Source organism: Dipteris shenzhenensis, chromosome 21, assembly GCF_047967505.1.
Source record: "Dipteris shenzhenensis isolate YYH24624 ecotype China chromosome 21, Dip_SZ_1.0, whole genome shotgun sequence".
NCBI classification, from domain to species: Eukaryota; Viridiplantae; Streptophyta; class Polypodiopsida; order Gleicheniales; family Dipteridaceae; genus Dipteris; species Dipteris shenzhenensis.
In genome coordinates this window covers 3,077,312-3,100,847 of record NC_141616.1, presented here as the reverse complement: position 1 = coordinate 3,100,847, position 23,536 = coordinate 3,077,312, and the positions used below count along the sequence as shown (strand labels likewise).

The 23,536-nt window shown below is 39.4% G+C and overlaps 1 protein-coding gene across 1 annotated transcript; it reads right to left on the bottom strand.

Annotated features, from left to right (window-relative positions):
- Positions 1–6,538: 6,538 nt before the first annotated feature.
- LOC147888372 (uncharacterized) lies at positions 6,539–8,641 on the bottom strand. Its single transcript, XM_087392148.1, has 3 exons — positions 8,375–8,641; positions 8,173–8,259; positions 6,539–8,059 (listed from the first exon to the last, which is right to left on the bottom strand). Exons 1-3 carry the CDS (start codon positions 8,567–8,569, stop codon positions 6,539–6,541), a joined length of 1,803 nt encoding a protein of 600 aa, XP_087248274.1. The 5' UTR covers positions 8,570–8,641.
- Between the last annotated feature and the right edge of the window lie 14,895 nt (positions 8,642–23,536).

The following is a 23,536-nucleotide window of genomic DNA, read 5'->3' as shown; positions in this document are numbered from 1 at the left end:
GCTGATCTTCATCTTTCATTGGAGGGTCCTTCTCCGATTCTCACTGATAGTCAAAGTGCTATAGCAATGGCAAAGAATCCTATGTTTCATGCTCGTACGAAGCACATTGAGGTGCACTATCACTATGTCAGAGAGAAGTTGCATGCAGGAGAGATCAGTATGATCTATGTGTCAACACATGACAATGTTGTAGACATCTTCACCAAAGCACTTCCACGTGAAAAGTTTGAGGCATTTCGTAGTGCCCTGAACTTACCTCCTTTTGGTGATTGATCATTTCCTTGTACATGACATTGGCACTGCAGTGGGGTGTTAGAATTATTATTATAATTCAGCAGTGACCAATGTAATGTAATAAGTAGGTTAGGGGCACTTTTCCCTCATTTAGAGGTTTTTCCCCCTAACCATAGTTAGTTCACTAACTATGGTTAGTGAAGGATAAGGTTTTGTCACTTAGACAAAACCCATCCCACTTCTTGTATTAGTCACTTCTTCTATTGCAAGCACTACCTCGGGGGGGTCACTATGTATAAACCCTCTATACCACGTGCGTTCAAGGCCTATTTCTAAAATCCCTTATCTGTAAAATTTTCATTAATAAAATGTACCCCTTTTCTATACAAATCTGTAAATTTTTCTCAAAACTATTTTAAATAGTCCCTTATGTATATTTATTTCTATAAATTTTAGAAATAAAAAATATCCTTCTGTTGAACTCACGTGATAGGGTTACATATGATGAGTGACCCCCCCTAGAGCACTACATTCAGCTCTCTTGCTCTCACACTCTCTTTTTGTAACAAAATCTTCAATCAAATTCAACATCCTGTAGTGATAGGATTGTGAGATCGAACAGCTAGAGAGGAGGCAAAAGTGTAAGTAGTGCTAATAGCCAATCTACTCAACACACTGGCTATCATAAAGTAGCATGCAAACAAAGGAGTTGTTCCTAAAGAAGTATACATTGAACATGCTAATGAACTCTACTGATATGCCCATTGCTAAGGTGGCAAGGGTTTTGCAAGTTTCCAAGTGTTCCTTGTACAAGGAAGATTTTGTGTGGAAGCCCAAATGGATGATGGTAATCGCTTATTCTTCATTGGCGGCATGTTGGAAGCATCAACGTAGAGGTACAATAACAGATGAAATGAAAGAACTTATTCATGACACATTGTTTCATGTTACACTTTCAACAGTTGAAGGAATAAGGTGTGGTAATTAAAAAACATTAGGTGTGGTCAGATGGCACTACTTCATAGTTCAAAGCTTGCATGCTATTTTATTTTATGGCCAGATATGCGAGTTTGACTGGGCTAGAAATGAGCCATTTATGCTAGTTTGACTAGGTTAGAAATGAGCCATTTTTTCTTAGCATTAGGACACGACAAGGGAGAACATGACAGAGCAGGAGATGTGGTGAAGAGAACATTCGGACACACGAACAATTGAAGCTAGATGGAGCTATCTTAAAGTGTGCTGCTAATGTAGTCACTTATTGTAGGGCCAACCTTTTAGAGGGGGCAAAAGCTTGTTATCCTTCAAAATAGAGAATTTGCGCCCGTGTTTTTTGGGAGGTTAAAGTAGGAGATGTGAATAGGGAGGAAAAATAGAATTGTGGAAGTATCCCAAAATCACGTTCAATGCATGCTATTCATGGTCATAACCCATGGGACCCTACAAGACTTGTCACAAGACATTTGGCTTGCTTTTTTGATGCATGCACTCATGGCCATTGGAGTAGATGCATCAACAAAGCACACGTTCCTCAACAAAGCACATGTTTCTTCATGGGATTATTACACTATAGTATGCTTGCCCGATTCTGAACCCCCTGGATGCATAAATAGGAAAGGGATATACTTTATTATATATTTGATTGACAAAATGAAGTTTTTACTATCATGGTTCTTACAAAACACACCTCCTAGAGGTGGGGATCTTACAAAAAGACACCTCCTAGCATCTAAGAAACTATGAACCTCATAATTTCTTGCATGCACGCGGTTTGGGGGATTTGAGTTTTGGGGATTTTGATGCACCCAATGTGTCCTTGGCTTTCTTTGCAGGAGACTCTCGTGTCATTGTATGCTTACGTCCCTTCTTCCTGGACAATGTTTTCAAAGGTGAGACAAGGGAGAATCGTCTTGAACTTCTGCATCTTCAATCTCTTCTAGGGTATACCTAGCAGATGCAAGATCTGTGATGAGGTTGTCAACCATTTCTAATAGTTGTCTCCCACTAGAATTCTCAGGGCTCTCAGTTGCATTCTTCAACTTCCCTTCAATATATGCATGTTGCACCTTTGTCTCCTCTTCATCTTTCAACATATTTGCAATTCCTAGCTGTAGCAATGAAGCTGATGAGTCATCCATGTATTCATGGCCGCCACACACAACCCACAAACTATCAACAACATTCTTCATGTCAGCCAAATTTCTAGCAAAGCATATGTCTTCATTGCCTACTTGCATGTGCATTTGACCACTTGTTGTGTAGGCATGCTCTCCATCTTCCTTGATGAAAACATGTTCTGGTCATACATTTTTCTTGATGAGTTACACATTGATGGATCTGCAAAAAATGTCAACCCAATGACCAAAAACCAAAGTAAGAAAGAGCTCCAAAATTGTTTGTTAGCAGTGTGTGATAACTAGAACATTATGCATGCTAAATAGCATATCATGGGTGGTAAGTAGCATAGAGCATATGCTGCCTAGCATAAAACATGTGCCAATGAAGAAGAAATGCTACCAAGCACAAAACATCTACTATCTAGCATAGAACATATGCTAACATAGAGGATATCCTCCCTAGAATTCAAGATATGCTAACCAGCATACAACATATGCTAACCAACATGCAACATATGCTAACCAACAACATACACCTAGCATACAACATGCTACAACATGCTACCTAGCACACAACATATCTTGTTGAGCATATGCTAACTAGCATAAGCTAACTAACATATGCTAACATACAACATATATACTAACTAGCATACAACATATGCTAACCAACATACAACATATGCTAACTATGCATGGAACATATGCTAACTAGCATGTGCTAATGGACAAATGGACATGTGCTAACCAACATATATAACATGTGCTAGCCAACATGGAATAGATGCTACAAAGCATAGAATAAATGCTAACATTTATATGTTAAAGAAAATTAATGATGTATTTAAGTGCTCTCCAAGCCACATTGGAATGTGTAGTCTGTGGAATCAGTATAGTACAATCGCAATATCTACATACACCACTAAAAGAGCATGCAATTGCAAAGAAAATGGCATGGTACGTGTGTCTACATGGTAGCATTGCCAACATCAAGGTCTCCTCTACATTGAAAGCCATTTTGCAACCAACACAGTTTCCTAAATAAGTTAGGTTTTGGTAACCACAGAAGGAGCAGATGGAAAAAGGCAAGCTTGGCAGCTTGGTGGAGCATCTCTAGAAGAAATGCATGTTGCCCTTCCAACTCCTTCACTAGGCGAGACTGTAGCTTCACACTAGTTTGCAATACAAAAAACATGCAAAGGAAATTATTTTATATACACATACATATTACAATTGAAATAAAGAAACCTAAAAATTGATAAAAGTGCTTGAATTAGGGACAGTGTAGCAGTAGAGCGATTGAAAGAACGTGATGTCTCTTTCTCAAGGGCGATCTCTAAGAGCATGATAACTAACCTGAAGAATTGCATGGATGGCAAATCCCAATTGCCATCTCAATCCACTGGAGTTACAATGCACCTGATGACATCTACTCTTAAAAACTACTTTTCAAAACTTTCAAAAGCGAGTGCAAGCTCGTGCACAACCCTATCGTAATCTTGTTACAGGGTCTTCTAGCTTACTCTTTGAACTTCCAACAGTGTTTCAAAATAACAACCCCCACTATGGCTACTACAACTTGCTTTGCCGTGGCTGCTCTCTGCATCCTTCCTAGCTTGGAGAGCTACCTCATTTTCTCCTCCACCCAAGCTACTCTCTATCCCATCCTTCTTGGCCTTGAAGCTCTCTTGCAGCTCCTACATCACCGCTCTGGTTTTTGCATTCTCCCTTTTCAATTCCTCCATCATTTGGTCTTTTTCAATGTTCAATGTATTCTGCATGTTGTAGAGCTGTTTGTAAAGAGCCTCCTTTTCGTCTCTCTACTCTTCAAGCTCCTTTTGCATCATTGTTAGCTCCTTGTCTGCAATGTCCCCATCACTTCTAACTTCTTCAAGCCTATTGTGGAGCTCCTTGATGCGCTTCTCTGCTTCTTCTCTTCTATGCATTTCCATGTCGACAATTTTTGCAGTGGCCTCAGCTTCCTCTCATGCCTGAAAGGCCCTCGCTTCTTCCTCCTCTACCTTGGCTTCTGCACCCTCCCTGAGAATTTTCTCAAGTTGCGCTAGACTTTCTCTAACGGCATTTGCATTCTTTACATCATCTGATGAGGAAATTCAATTGATTGGAATGGTAATTTGCTGGTTTGCTACAAAGATACCTCCCAAAAATTTGTGACACCACTGAAACCGTGATCAGAAGCTACACAGTAGACATTGCAAGAACAAAAACATGTTGCTCCATGCACACCAAATGATAGACACCGAGAAGATGGTTTAGGGCATCTATGAAGTATATCATTTGCATGTGTTGAATGTAGCAACAAGTATTCTTGTCTTTTAGGCTCCTCATAAAATATGGTTTGAACTTCTCAAAACTACGTTGCCCTATAATGACATCTGGATATATTGATTTGAACTTCAAGAAGAAATTTGTCTGCAATTCAAACTATGCATGAGGAATTCTAAAAGCACATTCAAAGCACTAAAGAGGGCACATAAAAGCACAATAGAAAGCACATAGAAGCATAATAGAAAGAACATAAAGCACAATAGAAAGAAGTTCAACTATAAGCACAAGAGAACGCACCCATTGTCATGTTGTCAGCATACTCCCAATTTGATATTTTTCCATTCAATATGTTTTTAGATCGAAGAATCACATTTAAATATCAAAGATGTTGCTTAACACCATCTTTCTCTTGGAAGAAATTCAAAATGTTTGGACTCACAATGCATGAACATTATATGAGCATGTTTAGATTCACAAAATTGATTTACAATTGGTAATTCACCTACAAACTTCTCAATATTTCAATAGAATGATGTAAGATTCTCAAAATGGAATGATATAACATTTAGCCAAATAAAACCTCAAAAACATCTTCAAGTATATGATTTTTCCTATTAATTTCCTTCCAAATCAAACAAAAAGCCTTTGATTTTTGAATTTAGAAAAAAATGGGAATTGGGATTTTCCCAATATTACTAATATGGTGTTAGATTCATGGTTATATAAAGGTATTTCAACCCAAACTTGGTGTGGATTTTCTCAACATTTGTATCTCTAAAATTATCAAATTTGAGGGAGGATGGTGGCTCCTAGGCACATGTAGATTTACTACTATGGTGTTGGAGGAGTGGGAGCACAAAAAAAGTTCTAAATAAAAGCAATAAATTCAAAATAACACAAAAAATGCAATCTTAAAGACTAAGGGGATCTCTAAATGGTAGAGAGAACAAAAGTGTTTATTCATGATTTATTTTGGATGAATAATGAAACTACAAGCACTACTTAGAGTTATTGGTGATTTTACTTTTGGACGAATCATAGAATGACATGTACAAGTAAGGGTTGGTATGAGCATTGAGCAAATAAGAAAATGTACAAGTATGGAAAGGAAATTTCTAATGGATGAGAATTTTGATTTGTTTCCATGTTGTAATTAATCTTCTTTACAAATTTAAATCTAATTTCGAATAAGCCTCTACATTAAATTGCTCAACAATATCGGTCCTCTTTGATGAGATGTATGTGTGACATTATTTGTATGTTTTAAATTACATTTAATAGCTAATTCAAGGTGTGGTGTAGAATTACGTTTCTTGCTTAATTGATTAATTACAAAATAAAAATGGCTATCCATTATGCGAATGGAGTTGCTTGCATTGTATTAAACTAAAGCACATTATATTCAACACATCACAACAACTTCTTGCATGGAGTGTCTATCAATGGAAACACCTAACGTACACTTCGACATTGTATCACAAAAGCACCTACCATGGTTCAATAGCCCTTCATTTTAATCTTGGAAATATTTCATATAATCATAAGAAGACCTATAAGAAGTTACCGAGATGAGAATGCAAGTCAGAACCTCAAGCAAGCTCTCTTGGACAATGACATTATTGGATGGCACATTTTTATACTACTGAGTTGATTTGGAGAGTTTCAAATTTTTGGAATTGTTCCATTTTTCCTAATAAAGTGAGGACACTAGAGAAGAACAACTTCCAAAGTTTTGCATACATAATGAAGTTGGTTCATTAGATAGGAAAGCGGTTGAACATACCAATAGAAAAATTTGCTTGTGGAAATATCTTCATATATTGGATGGAAAAGTGCTTGGGCAATGAGCATACATAGCAAAATATTTGCTTTGGAAATAGCTCTCTCCAAAATGGACATCAAGCGTTTGACAGTCCAATGGTGCCATCAATAGGATGAAGATGGGTGGGTTTTTTAGAATGAACATCTCTTGTTGCATATTGGAGCTTCAAAGGTCTCATCATCTGATGGTCTTCATGTACGCCAACATGGCAATGGATTAGATATCCTGGGTCTAGGGTGGGATCAAAGGGGAATGCAGAGCCATCTCTTGGGGAAAATCGCAATAACAAACGTGTCACATTACCACGATAAGCAATTATAGTGTCTTTCCATCCTCTGAGAGAGGTATGAGGTTCTCTAGGGTGGTCGGTGAAGCAGCTTCCTAGCTCTAGATATGGCAAGTCTAAAGAGCAGCTGCCATCGTCGTAGTCTATCATGTTAAAATCCTGTTGGCTGAGTACTTGAAACTGAATGAGGTGAACATGCAGCGGATGATGGCTGTTGGTTGGATTGATGACTTCCCAAATCTCACTGCTTCCAACAATGGGAGTCAAATCTGCCGGGTCTTCCCATGAGAGATTACCAAAGGTCATACTAAACACAATCCCATCAGGTAAGGTGTTTTGCACCATATCTATTCTCCTTACTGTCTCCACGTCTTCATCAGGCGCAAACGTAGGAGGACGACCCTGATTAGCCTGTCCCAAGATTGAGCGCAGCTTTTCGAAAGATACGCCCTCAATCAATCCTTCTTCGGAGCCTCCATTTTCGACAATAACAAACTTCATTATTCTGGTCACGGTTGCTGGATCGTCATACCCGACGCCAAAGGGAAAAAGACCGTATTGTGCATTCCCCAGTAACACTTCAGTTCCACGTTCTAGTCCAGAAAAATCAATTATGACGTCCACCCTTTCTGCCGGAGAAATGATTATAGAGCTGAGGTTCATAGGTTCCGTAAGAAACCCACCATCGGTACCAATTTGGTAAAATGACAAGCTCGAGTGGCTTAGATTCAGTTCTAGGAACCTTGCATTACAACCGTTGAGGATCCGAAATCTATACGCCTTTGGATAGAGTTGCAAATAAGGCCACACTTTTCCATTCACTAGCATGGTGTCTCCCATCTCAGAGCACCAGTTGGGAGAAGAAAATCCCCGGACTGGAAAGTTAATGGAACCATTATCGAAGAATCGGTGATCTTTTATGAGAAGGGGGAGGCCGACCGGCAGAAATAGCTCCTCCTCCTCATGCCTCGGTGTGATGATATAAAAACCCGATAAACCGGCTTCCATGTTGAGCCGAGTTATGCCCAGGGTATGATCATGATACCACAAAGCTGTAGGGGCTTGTGAATTATTGTAGGTATAGTTTTGCTTAACATAAGCATCTCCGGTATCGACGTTGTTAGGGGTGAACCAAGCATCTGGATTGCCATCAGACGAACTTTCGACCTCTCCGCCATGCAAATGAGTAACGATTGGGACACCGCCGCTGCGAGGATTCGCCCAATCGATTGTAGGATCCACATTTAGGAAATGGTATTGGTCGGAAATGTGATTCTCCCACCTGATATGAGCTGGATTATGTTGTCTTGCCTGCGCATGAGAATGGGATCAGCTTTTACAGTTTCTAGTACATGGCAATGGGCCATCATACCAGTTGCTATCTTATAGCTGCATTAAATTCGAACTAAGCTTATCAAATTTACAAGTAGAGTGGGTCCTGGAAAGGTTGCAGTCCCTTGGGTTGTTCCGTATGCATACATAGTGGTGTTGGAAAGATCTCGATGCACTTTCTGTGAAAGTCACGAACGTTAAGACGCACAAATGAGCAATGATAAGTTACGACAATCGTCTCCCCAAATAAGCGTGCGTAAGCAGAAGTGACGTACAAGCAAGAAGGACGCTTACCTGTGTTATTTTGAAAGCGCCCAATATAGTCTGTTGGCCATCAGAAATATCAATTACTGGGGGAAAAGTCACTGGATCCACGAACTGTTCAAGTGTAGGGCTGCGTGGGAAACACGCGGACATATCTGAAAAGCTCTGAGAAGGAGATGTATGAAGGAATCCTATAATCACGAGAATGACGAACACTTTCCTCATGATCTCCGATCAGACAAGAGCAAGGCTCTAGAAGTTCACACGTCAAAATATAATGAGAGATCTCTATGGCTGTTCGCGGCTGCCGTGTAGCTTGGGTGCGTCCTATTTATAAGAAGGCAAGGGCAGAAAAGTGGAGAAGGAGCTCAGAAGCATGGAAAATGGGAGCTAATAAAGTGAGAGTTTCGTTTTGATGAGCAGCATGGTAAATGGGAGGTAATAAAGTGAGAGTTTCGTTTTGATGAGAAGCATGGAAAATGTGAGCTAATAAAGTGAGAGTTTCGTTTTAGGCCATTGCGATGGTTTGAAATTGGAATGATCTGAAGCCTGGATATTGTGTTTTGAGTCTTTTGATGGAGTGAGTAGATAATGAGATAATAGATCCACGAGATCGCCCTCGGAGGCTGGGAATCAATGTGACCAACGTTGGTGTTTTCGTGTGATCTGCTTGTTTTATTGGCTTAATTGTCATGCGAATCTGTCGATAGAGCCACTTGCATGATAATAGAATCAATGCTCATGCTCAACTTCGTGCAATGAATCTGCCTTCGTATTGTTAATTGGCATTCTATTTTGTTTTTAGGCAACAAAATAGGGGAAGACATCCCCAAGAATTGTCTCAAAGTTATCCCCCACCTTTTATAGGAGATGGAGGGGAATCGTGCTATTTCTATTAGTGGAAGAGAAGCTACATCCATAGAGCTCTTACTCCAAAATGCTTGATGTTAGCCTTGAAAATAGGGGCTCCTTGAAATGTGCAAATTTTATTGGGACTACCCTTAGAAGTTAGAACCTCGCAAAATGACCTTTGATTGTGCTCATGTGAGTCCCTAGGGATTTTACATCCCTTTAGAGATTCACTCAAGAGGTCATGTAGACCATGCTCAAGGAGTAACCATTTTTTAAACAAACTCGAAAACCTATTCTTCGTACTCGCATCTATGCTCCCTACCAATTAATTAATCTATCTCTCCCCCGTGCATTCACTAATTAACCTAAGCCAATCATATTAATCTATATTCTAATGGAATAAATCTCCTTCCTCCTTCTCTGCTCCGCTCCCCGCTCCGCTTTCTCCTTCCCCCCCTCCTCCCACCTTCCCTCGGGCCTCCTTTCCTCCTTTGCTCCCTCCTTCCTACTTGCCACTCGTCTCTCCCCCTTCCTCTCCCTCTCTTCCTTCTTGCCTTGGAGAGGCCTTCATAGCCCACTACATGCACTTTACCTCCTCCCTCCTCCTATTATACCCAGGGCAGCAGAAACTTAGAAACTTATGTGGTACCGTCCTCATCAAATTAAATTCACAAGCCTAGGTTAATCAAACATTCGAGCCTCCATGAGTGGAAATTAATTAATGTGCATACTATCGACGGGGGGCCTATTCATCAAAATTGCGCTCATACAGTGAAAGTAAAAATATTTATCAAGTCACAAACGAAAATCAGTGAACTATGTTCAAAATATCATGATGTCAAAAAATTTAGAGATTGGAAAGGGATGGCATTAGAATAGACCTGTATCATATGGTGAATACAAATACTGGATGGCGTTATCTACGAGTTATCATAGGAATCAAATCATGGATGATTGTTTCAAGTGGTTATTGTTGTTGATAACCAAACCACAAGTAGAATTATTTATATTTGGTTTGGTTATCCTTGTTTGATTTTTTAAAGTTGACACATGGGGGGATTACTATATAGAAAACTAGACTATCACATATATTGAGAGGGCTATAACATCTATTTCATTAATTTTAGATTAGTGCACTCTCCAAATTAATTTTTATAATTCTGAATAAGATTTAAAAAAGTTCTCCTAAAAACAAATTAAAGCAAAAACACTAAAAGTAAGCCAATTTTGTAAGTTTTTTAAAGCAAATAAAAGTAAAATTATGAATTTAATGTAACATCTCATAGGGACTTAAATGGTAAAATTAGGAAGTTTTTAAAAGAAAATGTAAGTAAAATTGTAAAAGAAAATTTCTTAACTTATTAAAAATTTAAATAAATGAAAATAATTTAAAAGCATTAAAAATCTGTATGTATGTATGTATGTATATAATGTTAAGGCCTGTGCATGAGATTAATTTCTCTAAAATCTCTAAGACTTAATATGGTGTCAATAAACACCTTTCAGAGCTTCAGAACTCTAAAACCTCCAAGCCTTAATACTACCGTCCATAAGCACCTTTCAGAGGTTCCGTAAGCAACAATGGAAAAAACTCAAAGGACTTTATAAATTGGTAGCAAACACCTTGCAATAGCTACAAAGGTTTTTAAAGATGTGGTGGTAGTGAGTAAAGCATTGTTAGTTGACATGGCAATGTAGATGTGGTTCGTTGATAGTATGTCATTGGTAGGTCTAGTGCTAGAAGTTTGTTGCACATGCGTACGTGCACTCGTGCACATGCCACAGATATGCCCATGGTTCATTGATGGATTTTCATTGGTACATATGTTTGCACTGCACTTGTGGTATGGCACAGACATGCTTGCGAGCCTTTTAGTTTGTCCATGTCGACGTGGGATCCACACTCTTACGACCGACACTATTGATGGATGGGAGGGATGGAAAAAGAGAGGGAAATGGAGGGGGGGGGAGAGAGAGAGAGAGAGAGAGAGAGAGAGAGAGAGATGAGAAATATTTCATATAATCATAAGAAAACCTGTAAGAAGTTACCGAGATGAGAATGCAAGTGAGAACCTCAAGCAAGCTCTATTGGACAATGACATTATTGGATGGCACATTTTTATGCTACTGAATTGAGTAGTGGTGTTGGAAAGATCTCGATGCACTTTCTGTGAAAGTCACGGACGTTAAGACGCACAAATGAGCAATGATAAGTTACGACAATCGTCTCCCCAAATAAGCGTCCGTAAGCAGAACTGACTTACAAGCAAGAACGACGCTTACCTGTGTTATTTTGAAAGCGCCCAATATAGTCTGTTGGCCATCAGAAATATCAATTACTGGGGGAAAAGTCACTGGATCCACGAATTGTTCAAGTGTAGGGCTGAGTGGGAACACGCGGACATATCTGAAAAGCTCTGATTATAGGACTCCTTCATACATCTCCTTCTCACGAGAATGGCGAACACTTTCCTCATGATCTCCGATCAGAAAAGAGCAAGGCTCTAGAAGTTCACATGTCGAAATATAATCAGAGATCTCTACGGCTGTTCGCGGCTGCCGTATGGCTTGGGTGCGTCCTGTTTATAAGAAGGCAAGGGCAGAAAAGTGGAGAAGGAGCTCAGAAGCATGGAAAATGGGAGCTAATAAAGTGAGAGTTTCGTTTTGATGAGAAGCATGGAAAATGGGAGGTAATAAAGTGAGAGTTTCGTTTTGATGAGAAGCATGGAAAATGGGAGGTAATAAAGTGAGAGTTTCGTTTTGATGAGAAGCATGGAAAATGGGAGCTAATAAAGTGAGAGTTTCGTTTTGGATATTGTGTTTTGAGTCTTTTGATGGAGTGAGTAGATAATGAGATAATAGATCCACGAGATCGCCCTCGGAGGCTCGGAATCAACGTGACCAACGTTGGTGTTTTTGTGTGATCTGCTTGTTTTCTTGCCTCAATTGTCATGCGAATCCGTCGATCGAGCCACTTGCATGATAATAGAATCAATGCTCATGCTCAACTTCGTGTGATGAATCTGCCTTTGTATTGTTAATTGGTGTCCTATTTTGTTTTTAGGCAACAAAATAGGGGAAGACATCCCCAAGAATTGTCTCAAAGTTATCCCCCACCTTTTATGGGAGATGGAGGGGAATCGTGCTATTTCTATTGGTGGAAGAGAAGCTACATACATAGAGCTCTTACTCCAAAATACTTGATGTTAGCCTTGAAAATAGGGGCTCCTTGAAATGTGCAAATTTTATTGGGACTACCCTTAGAAGTTAGAACCACGCAAAATGACCTTTGATTATGCTCATGTGAGTCCCTAGGGATTTTACATCCCTTTAGAGATTCACTCAAGAGGTCATGGAGACCATGCTCAAGGAGCAACCATTTTTTAAACAAACTCGAAAACCTATTCTTCGTACTCGCATCTATGCTCCCTACCAATTAATTAATCTATCTCTCCCCCCTGCATTCACTAATTAACCTAAGCCAATTGTATTAATCTATATTCTAATCGAATTAATCTCCTTCCTCCTTCTTTGCTCCGCTCCCTGCTCTGCTTTCTCCTTCCCCCCCTCCTCCCACCTTCCCTCGGGCCTCCTTCCCTCCTCTGCTCCCTCCTTCCTACTTGCCACTCGTCTCTCCCCCTTCCTCTCCCTCTCTTCCTTCTTGCCTTGGAGAGGCCTTCATAGCCCACTACATGCACTTTACCTCCTCCCTCCTCCTATTATACCCAGGGCGGCAGAAACTTAGAAACTTATGTGGTACCGTCCTCATGAAATTAAATTCACAAGCCTAGGTTAATCAAACATTCGAGCCTTCATGCGTGGAAATTAATTAATGTGCATACTATCGACGGGGGGCCTATTCATCAAAATTGCGCTCATACATTAAAAAGTGAAAGTAAAAATATTTATGAAGTCACAAACGAAAATCAGTGAACCATGTTCAAAATATCATGATGTCAAAAAATTTAGAGATTGGAAAGAGATGGCGTTAGAATAGGTATCATATAATGAATACAAATACTGGATGGCGTTATCTACGAGTTGTCATAGGAATCAAATCATGGATGATTGTTTCAAGTGGTTATTGTTGTTGATAACCAAACCACAAGTAGAATTATTTAGATGTGGTTTGGTTATCCTTGTTTGATTTTTTAAAGTTGACACATGGGGGGATTACTATATAGAAAACTAGACTATCACATATATTGAGAGGGCTATAACATCTATTTTAAACACCTATTTCATTAATTTTGGACTAATGCACTGTCCAAATTCGTTTTGTGAGATAATTTTGGATAAAGCATTTCAAAAAAAGAGGCTCTTATAAAACAAAACTTTGAGTCAAAAAGTAAGATTTTAAAGAAGCAAATTAGAAAAAATGACGTGACATGTTATTAAAACTAGAGTACATTAAAAAAAGAGGACTTCATATTGTTAAAAGAGACAAAAAGTAAGATTTTGAAAAATCAAATTAGAAAAAAAACTAGAGTACATTTAAAAAACTAGAGTACATTAAAAAAAGAGCATGACACATTTGTACAAGAAGTAGATCATATAACTCAAAGCCATATGGTGTTAAAAAACACCTTCCATTAGCTCAGCCTAGAAGATGTCATCTTTGTCTCTTATAGTTACTTTAGAAAACACATAAGTCTATGGAATTAAATTTCACAGTTACTTTAAATTTCTATGGAATTAAATTTCCATCACTTGACTATTAAGTCATTAGAGAGAGCATATGTCCTCGAAAGTGCCTACTATGGCATTGGCTTCATGAAAACAAGCAGACTTTAAACTTGCAGGCCATGCGTAACCAGGGTTGGCATCGCAAATCTCCTCACAGACTCTCCTCACAACTTGTTTCGAATCTTCCGCCGACTTGTAAGCATTCAACAACTCTTCTTTTCTCTCTTGGCTTTCCTCATCTTCCCCATTTTTTTCAATACAGCTTCTAGCCACCGCCATATCCTATATGAAAATTTAACTCGTTCGCATAAGAAGTACATGATTAAAAGACTTAGCAAAAAAGAAAGCCAAGGATATTCACCTCTTCTGCTGAGTTCAAATCAAGCAGCCATGTGCGTAACATATCCTCCTCGAATGATTTTCCCTTCATTGGTCCATACAAAAGAGATCTAAGACAGAATTTGAGTTTAGTAAATGAAGTCGGGTAGTAAGTAGTCATTGTCTTAGAGGGAAAGTGGGAGAAGGAGAGTGAGGGAGCAATAGTGAGGTATGCACAGTGAGCTGCCCCTCCTTCAAGAGTGATAGAAAGTGAGGGAAGACGTAAAGTGAAAGATGAATACAAGTTAATCAGAAGGACTAGGATGTAAGAAATAAGAGAGTGTTTGTGGAAGGACTATGATGGAAGATTACAAGTGCACTAAGGCACGATGTGTTCGCTATGATAAGGATAAGGGTTGGAATAAAGTGAGAGAAGCATTGGAAATGCTCTACTTTAAGTGAGTGGAGACTGTCCAACTGAATAAAATTTTGCAGAGCATTGGGAATGTTGTACTTAAGTGAGTGGAGCATTGGGAATTGATACTTTGCCATGAAATATATTACAAATATTACATCATCACATATTCATATCAAAATTCTCATCACAAAAGGTTATATTTCCTAATAATCACATCATCACACATTCATATCATAAAATTGTGTGCATGAAATAAATATATAAATATCATGACTAAATGCCACTTAAGTAATAAGTCAAAAATTGGTGTATAATCAACAAAAACTACATCATGATTCATACATTGCAACAAATAAATGTCAACCATAATATTCATGGAGTAAACAACATCATGAGAATATGCTCCTCATGCATATATACAAACACAACATCATACATGCATCACAACTCTTCTGATGCTTCTAGTGGAGACTGTGGCAACTCTTCTGATGCTTCCAATGGAGGCTGTGGTGCTCTAGATGTACACTCAGTCTCTACTTCTTCTGTAGTATGTAGTGCTTTCGGAGTAGACTCAGTATCCTCTTCCTTAAATGCAAGCGGAGGTTGTGGCAACTCTTCTGATGCTTCTAGTGGAGGCTGTGGTGCTGTAGGTGTACACTGGGTCTCTACTTCTTCTGTAGTGTGCAGTGCTTTCACAGTAGACTCAGTCTCCTCTTCCTTAAATGCAAGCTCTGATATTGCTTCAGTTGCACGTTGTATTCTAATGGCAGCAATTAGGTCTCGAATGATTTCAGCCCTAAACAATTGTATATCCTGCTCTGAATATTTGAGCTCCAAAGAGTCTTCCGATGAGATCTGTGGCTTAAGTGAGAAAATTTCTTTGAAACTCAACATGCAGTTGAACGCAACTCTCCACCCACAACTATGCCCATCTTCCTGCTCTACTACTAAATGCTTTTGGAAGTCTACCGAGTCTTTGTACTATCCTGTTTCTCTGATAGCAGATACCAACTTCTCAATCGACCTACTCATCATGACATATTTAAAAAACTTAGTGTGTCTATTACATAAGGTACATAATATAGAAGTAACAACAGATTAATAGAATACTTACGTTTGCACTAAGCCATGAAAGCCTGCAATCGAGTTAACAAACCAACAATAGTTGTCTTCAAGGTCCCAAACCACCAGACTCCAATGTTCCCTACACGAATAATTAAGAACCATTATTATTTAACACAATGTTGCTAGTATAAGATGAAAATAAAGGTTGTCATGATACTTACATCTCGTGATATGCCATAAATAGGACTCGCATGCCATGTAAATGTAAAGGCTGTAACCATTTACAAACATCGGCTATTGTCTTTCTACTATCGCTAAGTATAGGAGAAAGGAGGGAATCCAACATATACACATGGTTTTGTACGGCTCTACCAAATCATGAGATAACTATACTGCACCAACAAATAAATGAATATTAGCTTATTAGATTTAGTCAAAATATTGAATTATCAAGTAGAGAAAAAGTTTGTATCAAACCTGAGAATGGCCATCTTAACGTTGTTATTGACCTCATTTGAAGCTCTAGAGAGGATTGAAATCTCCTCTCCCCCAAATTCAAGATACTGAGGTCTATGTTGAATCATAACCCTAACATTAAAAGAGCTTCCCAATTCTTCCAATGAAGCCATGTTTGTAGAGTTGAGGTCTTCTATCCCCTTTGACTCTTTGACGGCATTCATTTCGCACTCCTCTGAGCCATTATCTATTTGCCTTGTGGAAGGGTCCATAATGTCGCCCTCAATGATTGCTCGAATGGTACATGTTATAAATGCATAGAGATGCAAATCCGTATATGTTGATAGTGTGGTGTCATTTTGTATCTCAAAAATTTGACAAAGTACCAAAAAGCAATTGTAGCCCACCCTCCATCCACAATTATAGATGTGGCTATTCTCTTGATGTGATACCTGACATGTTATATACTCTATTTGTTGTGCCAAGTCACATTGCCACATTACTATGTCGATAGCACCTACTAACTTTCGAGTTGATCTGCACATCAAAACATATAACAACAGTGAATATGTGCATTGCATATCAATCTACATGTCAAAAAGTGACAACAAGTGTAGTCTATACTTATTCTAACACATTGCCATGGATGGATGTCATTGAGTTGGCAAAGAAGCACTTCTTCGCAACGATGTCCACGACTACCAGACTCCAATGTGAGCTGCATTATCAATAAAGAATAATTACTGTGTTTGAGACAATTCTAGCAATGCAATAGAAAAAACAAGTAGGGTTTGGTGCTTACTTCTCATAATATGCTGTAAAAATAACTCGTGTGTCATTCATAGGAATGTGCTTCAATCACTTGCAAACATCCTCTATGGTTTCTTCTTTATTGCTAAGCACTTCCGAAATACGAGGATCGAGCATATATGAAACACTTTGTATATTATTTTGCAGAAAATTTGCTATAACATTACTATATTAAAAAAAAAAGTATTAGCTTCTTGGGTTTAATCAAAATAAGCAAAGTATAAAGCCAAGGAAAAGGCTGCATCAAACCTGAGGATGGTTGTAATGACTTTGACATTAACCTCTTTCTTAGGATTCAAGAGGATTGAAATCTCTTCTTCACCAAATTCAAAAAAATGAGGTTGTTGTCGAATTAACAACATAGCGGTGAATGAACTTCCAATCTGCTCCAATAGATTCATATTTTCATGACTCATCTTATTGAGAGAGTAGTCTACATCGTATTCTTCTTCACTTGCGATGTCTTCTACATCCTCCTTCTGCTATAAAAATATAAAAAAGTTATGCGATGTACACATCCCAAATAAAGGCTTAAACAAGCAGATAAGGTTTCATACATGCTTTCATTAGAGTGAGTCTCTCCTCCACTTGGAGCAAAAATTTAAAAAGTAAGGTGTCATATATGCTTTCATTAGAGTGAGTCTCTCCTCCTCTTGGAGGAAAAATTTAAAAAGTTATGAGATTTACACATCCCAAATAAAAATAAAGGTTTAAATAATCATAAAAGTATAAAGATAGCATGCTTTCATTAGACTCGGTCTCTTCTCCTCTTGGAGGAAAATATAAAAAAGTTATAAGATTTACACATCCCAATTAAAGGCTTGAACAAGCATACAAGTATAAAGATAAGGTTTTATACATGCTGCAATGTAGTCATATTTTCAGGTTGTTTCCCAATGGTAGTAATTAGACGCTGAATACTCTCAGCCCAAAATGCTAGCAGATCGGCTTCTGTATATAATTCCATTTTGACTGGTAACTCCAAATCAAAAATCTCTCTAAGAAACAACATGCAGTTGTAGGCAACTCTCCACCCACAGTTGTGTCCATCTTTTTGCTCCACTGGCAGACGTCTTTTGAATTCTACTTGATCTTGTTGCTTCGTGGTTGTTCTGACAGCAGATACTAGCTGATATGCAGCACTATCCATCATGACATATTAAATATACAAAATAAGAAAGTATCAAAAATATTAAGAGAATAATTACCTTGGGGAGTTGGCATGATAGCCTTCCATTGAATTCACAAACCACAAACAGTTGAGTTCAAGGTCCCAGAAGATCAGACTCCAATGTGAGCTACACGACCAGAATAAAAATGATTATTGTTTTACACAAACTTTCCAAAGAAATAGTAAAAATAAGGTTAGAGTTGATACTTACGCCCTCCTTACGCCTCATGATAAGGCATTAAGATGAATCGCACCCCATCTAAATTCAAAGGGCTTAACCAGGTACAAACATCTTCTATAGTCTTTTGAGGAGAGCTAACAATAGAAGAAAGGAGAGCATCGAGCATGTAGACATGATGGTGCACTGCACTAGGAAGCTGAGAAATAACTACACTGCACCAAGAAATAAACAAACATTAGCTCATAGAATTGATTTGCATTCTGCACTAGGAAACTGATATATAACTACACTGTGAATAAATAAACAAATGTTAGCTCATTGAAGTAGCAACAAATAAACAAACGTTACTTGAGAATGGCCAAGATAACATTGTCATTAACCTCTTTTAAAGGATTGGAGAGGATTGAAACCTCCTCTCTACCAAAGCTCAAATACTGAGGTTCTCATTTCAAAATGATCCTAACTTCAAATGAGCTCTCCATTTTATCCAATGCAGCTAAATTTGATTCTTCAATCAAATTTAGAGGTGGTTGCATTGTTGAAGTAGAAGGGAGTGTCTCCGTATTGACTTCATCCATTTCTTCTCCCTCTATTGCCTGTAAACAAATATGAGAGATTAGATTCATTATCTTTAAATTTAAATCTTATTTAAAAAATTGTATTTAGTTGAGAAATAGAGAGTTCATACCCCTAAGTATTGTCGTAGTGGCCTTTTTTCATAACCCTACGAGCCATAATTATCAAAGAAGGCATCATCATGTTTGTCTTCATCCACCAACCTCTCTCTGAATGGGTCATGTAAGTCCATCTTTTCATCATCATCAACTGGGACATTATGATCTTCAAGGTAATCATCCATGTCATCGGTGTCCTTTGTTGAGAGATATGGTGCCATGAGCACATGTAGAGCAAAGGTATGAGCAAAGGGTAAGCTGCCACATGGCATGGAGGACATATCCCACATGTGAGCAAGCAAATGGATGTAAGTACCCTCACCTATAAAAGGGAGGTTCATTTGAAGTAATATCAATCAAGCACTTTGCACTATCTCAAGATTCTCTTTATGAGTCCAAGCTAATCTATCTTGGAACCTAATTGACTTGAGATACATGTCATGAGCACTCTCTTCATCATGTTTCCACACAGATTCCATCCACCTTAGAGCGCTCCATAGATCCTGAGGCACACATGTTTTGTCATGGTATCAGAGCATAGGTTTAGTTCTCCTAGTTTAGCTATTAGTAGTTCACTAGGATTGCTTCCATTCCTAGATTAGTTGTAGGTTGCCTTAGGAGCACATGTTTTCTCTTAGGTTAGTTTCAGTTTTAGATTGAGAGAATTCCGTCCATTGAATGAAAATTCCGTTGATTGCTTTGAGATAATTTCGTCATTCCTGAGAATTGTCAAGGAGAGTTATTCATTCCGTTCACTCCAAGTGAGATAAAGATATGCTTCATTGTGAAGAAGGTAGCTTGAGAGGGAAGATATGTTTATGAGAGAGACAAAGATAGAGACTTTAGAGACAATTTTTTAGAGAAAGACAGCCCCTCGAGCTCCAGCTTCAAAGCCATGTATGGGCTGTCACCATCAACAACGAGCAACCTCAACAGGCGAGAGCTCCTCCGTCATAGCTCACCAATAGTTGCGGCACCGGCCAGTCGCCTCTAACAGTCTCCCAGCCTCCAAAGAAGGCTTCATAAGCTAGCCTCTCCTTCATACGCGACTTCCATCTGCCATGACATTCCCGCGGCTTATAGCTTGAGCTCTAGTCTCTACAAATGGCACCCGTATGCTCAACAATCAGTAGCTCAAGGGCACCGCTACAGCTCGCGACTAGCCTCCTTCGACCATCCATAAGTGCTAAGTGATCAATTGTTTCAGGCTACCGCCCAAACTAAAGGCATTCCAGCCCAAGAAAGTGACTCGAAAGGCACTCCAACGAGCAGTCCATGTTGCCCAGTGACCTTCTGCTAGCTTCAACGAAGCCCATGCTCCAACGCCATCGCCAACAATGCGTCTCACCATGCTGTGCCTTGCCATGATTAGCAGCCCGAGATAACCTCTACGGCTCACCATGTTGCGCCTGACAGGCTCACACACAAAGCAGCGCACACAGCGCTGAGCCGACCTCCTGCAAGCTCCTATCTACAACTAGCACCTCCAAACGACTCGCAGCACCTAAGAGCACCGAAACGACCAGCTCCTGCAAGGCAGCCACTTCACCATCATCAGCAGCTTCAAGACTCCTAGCTCACAGACCATGCTGGAGGGCTCATGACCAAGGGGCTCGAGAGCTCACGGGATTACGCAGGCACGATGGGGCAGCGCTGCAATAAAAGACGCAGGTGGGAAGCCCACGCGAGCAATAGCTCGAGCCACCGAATGGCTATGCGATGTGCCAAGCAAGAGAGAAGTTTGCGGTTCTTCTACGAAGCCTGCAACAGTGGCTGCTCACAGATCCGCTCACAGCGCCAATGCCTCTCCTCACGCGACGCCATCAGATCGACGGACGGAGCCATCTCTTCTCCAAAGTCTCCACAAAAGAAAAAAAGACACATGGAAGATAGAAACTAACTACGGTTAGGTATATTTGACCTTGGGTCAACCAATGGATAGGGTTGGTCAAGCTAACCTTGGTCAGGTCAACCCAATATGCCATGGTTAAGTTAGAGTTAGGATTGGTTAACTGCCACATAAGCATGCACAGTCAGAAGTGCCACCCAAGCACAGTCTCTTTGTAAGCACAGTATGGAATTCAGCATGTGAATCCCTGTGCCACATCATGAAAGGCCCTCTTCTTCACAAAAACTTCGACAAGGCGTAACTTCCAACCCAGGGGGAATTTGGACACGCTTCAAAAGGGAAAAGTGATCGTATTTTTGAGCTCTACGTGCCCGTCAAGTCAAAATCATTGTATGCAATTAGACACTGCCAATATTGAAAGAAATCAATTGGTAAGACCTTTGCAACAAATGACAAATCAAAGCATGAATGCACACATCATTGTCATAAGCATGCCAAAAGCACAAGTGCATGAGACGACCATAGCACGAAGCATGGCATCCACACAAAGCATTAAGGCACATGGAAGAACAAAGCATCATGCATGAAGCTACATCGAGTAAAGATGCGAACGCCATCGACATGAAGCATTGAGAAACCAAAACCTTGCCAACCTTGCCTATATTTTTTGTAAATCAAGCCTGACCACCTGAGAGTAGCTATGAAAGCACCTAGGGGAGGTATTGACATGTAAAAGCCACACTTGACCACCTTAAGTAGCAATGCATGCACTAAGGGGAGGTGATGGAATGTAACTCACATCTGACCACCTTGCAGTAGCAAAGGATCATGGCACCAAGGGGAGGTGTTGAGAGATATGGTGCCATGAGCACATGTAGAGCAAAGGTATGAGCAAAGGGTAAGCTGCCACATGGCATGGAGGACATATCCCACATGTGAGCAAGAAAATGGATGTAAGTACCCTCACCTATAAAAGGGAGGTTCATTTGAAGTAATATCAATCAAGCACTTTGCACTATCTCAAGATTCTCTTTATGAGTCCAAGCTAATCTATCTTGGAACCTAATTGACTTGAGATACATGTCATGAGCACTCTCTTCATCATGTTTCCACACAGATTCCATCCACCTTAGAGCGCTCCATAGATCCTGAGGCACACATGTTTTGTCATCCTTGTGGTCTCTCTCTTTTTCATAGCCTGTGGTTAGATCTACTTAAAGCTGAAAATAAGCCATGAAATGCTTATTTTCAATAATATTTGTGGAGTTGCCTTTTCCGAGGAGATCATCAAATAAATATCCCATCCTGCACAAGGTGACCTCCCAACCTACCGGTAGCAAATTCTCCATCATGGTAAGCAAGAGACTCCTACTTTTTGCAGGACTTCCATAGTTGTTTTTTTGATAATGTATGGACCTGGGAATATCTTGCTCTTCTAGCATCAATCTCAAATTATTTGAATTCCCTCTTATGTTCTTTTGTAAGGAGTGATCAGGGTTGGGACTCTGCATACACAAAAAGAATGATTCAAGAGATTGAATCGCTATGCCACATTCTCTCTTGCCTCTCTTTGCTGCATAAACACCACTATAGATCTTCAAATCTGATGAATATGCTCACTCTAGAGTAACCTGCATGGCTTCTTTGTCTTTTTTATCAACAAAAATGACAATGTTGCAAATTGCCACTTTGCTAATGGTGGTATATACTATTCTATCAATGAAGTTATGGATATCATCGCTAGAAACTTCATTGATAAAAAATAGTTGTGGCTTATCCCATGCTGACTCATTCTTGAAGAAGTCATCTTCTGAGACTCCCCTGAAGTTCACAAGCTTTCCAGACTCTGCCGTAACCTCTACATTGAATTGAAAGCTTTGGTGCAAATCTGTCGGCATCCTTATCTCGCTGATTAATCTTTCCATATATGCAACCACCTGTTGTGGGATTTCTTTCCTCATATAAAGGTTACTATTTTTGACCCATCTTCATCCTTTTTAATCCACCTGTTTGCCCATAGCTTTACCTTGGGTGTTGACAAAGAAGCTATATGCTTCACCACATTATAGTCAATGTTACAATGAGTAAGTGGAATTTGTTTCTCTGACAGCAAATACTTAATGGCACTATGCACTGCATCACGCCTCACCTGTACATTGATGCATTCTTCCATGCAGTGGTCTTTGTCTTTTTTTCCAAAAAACCATTCTTTCTTTAAAATTTTTTGTGCTGCCATGGATGCATACTTGTCACGTAAGTACTTTATAGGCCTCCACATCCTTGCCGTCAACTCCTTCTTATCCATTTCCTTTGACTTTCCGAAGATGAACAAAGGAGCTTCATAGGTCAATTGTCCACGCTCACAAGCAATGCACGTTTCAAGCATCTCATTGAACACTTCAACAGGACGAAATATGATAGAAGTGTAGTCGGCATATCTGTCCCTCACCACCTTGAGGCTTGTCATACTTTCTTCTCGCTCTTGAGTTCCCCTAGGCACAACTACACTCAAAGAAGTATAGAAGTTTGTGAGTGTGTCGGCGTCTGCTTTTGTGACCTTTTGCTTCAAATCAGGATTTGGAGAACCAAACGTTGTCCATATAACCCTTGCCTTCTGTAAGACCTCTGATGTTGAGGATATCTTACGCTTTCCATGGACATAATGATTAAGTCTTTCGGACTCAATCAAATACTTGATCTCATGCTTGAATA

Excerpts from the sequence above, each read along its gene's own strand:
- LOC147888372 (XM_087392148.1), bottom strand. The coding sequence starts at position 8,569 with ATGAGGAAAGTGTTCGTCATTCTCGTGATTATAGGATTCCTTCATACA. Across the intron at positions 8,260-8,374 it reads GCGCTTTCAAAATAACACAG|AAAGTGCATCGAGATCTTTC; the intron begins GTAAGCGTCCTT and ends TGACTTTCACAG. Across the intron at positions 8,060-8,172 it reads TTCCAGGACCCACTCTACTT|GCAAGACAACATAATCCAGC; the intron begins GTAAATTTGATA and ends TCTCATGCGCAG.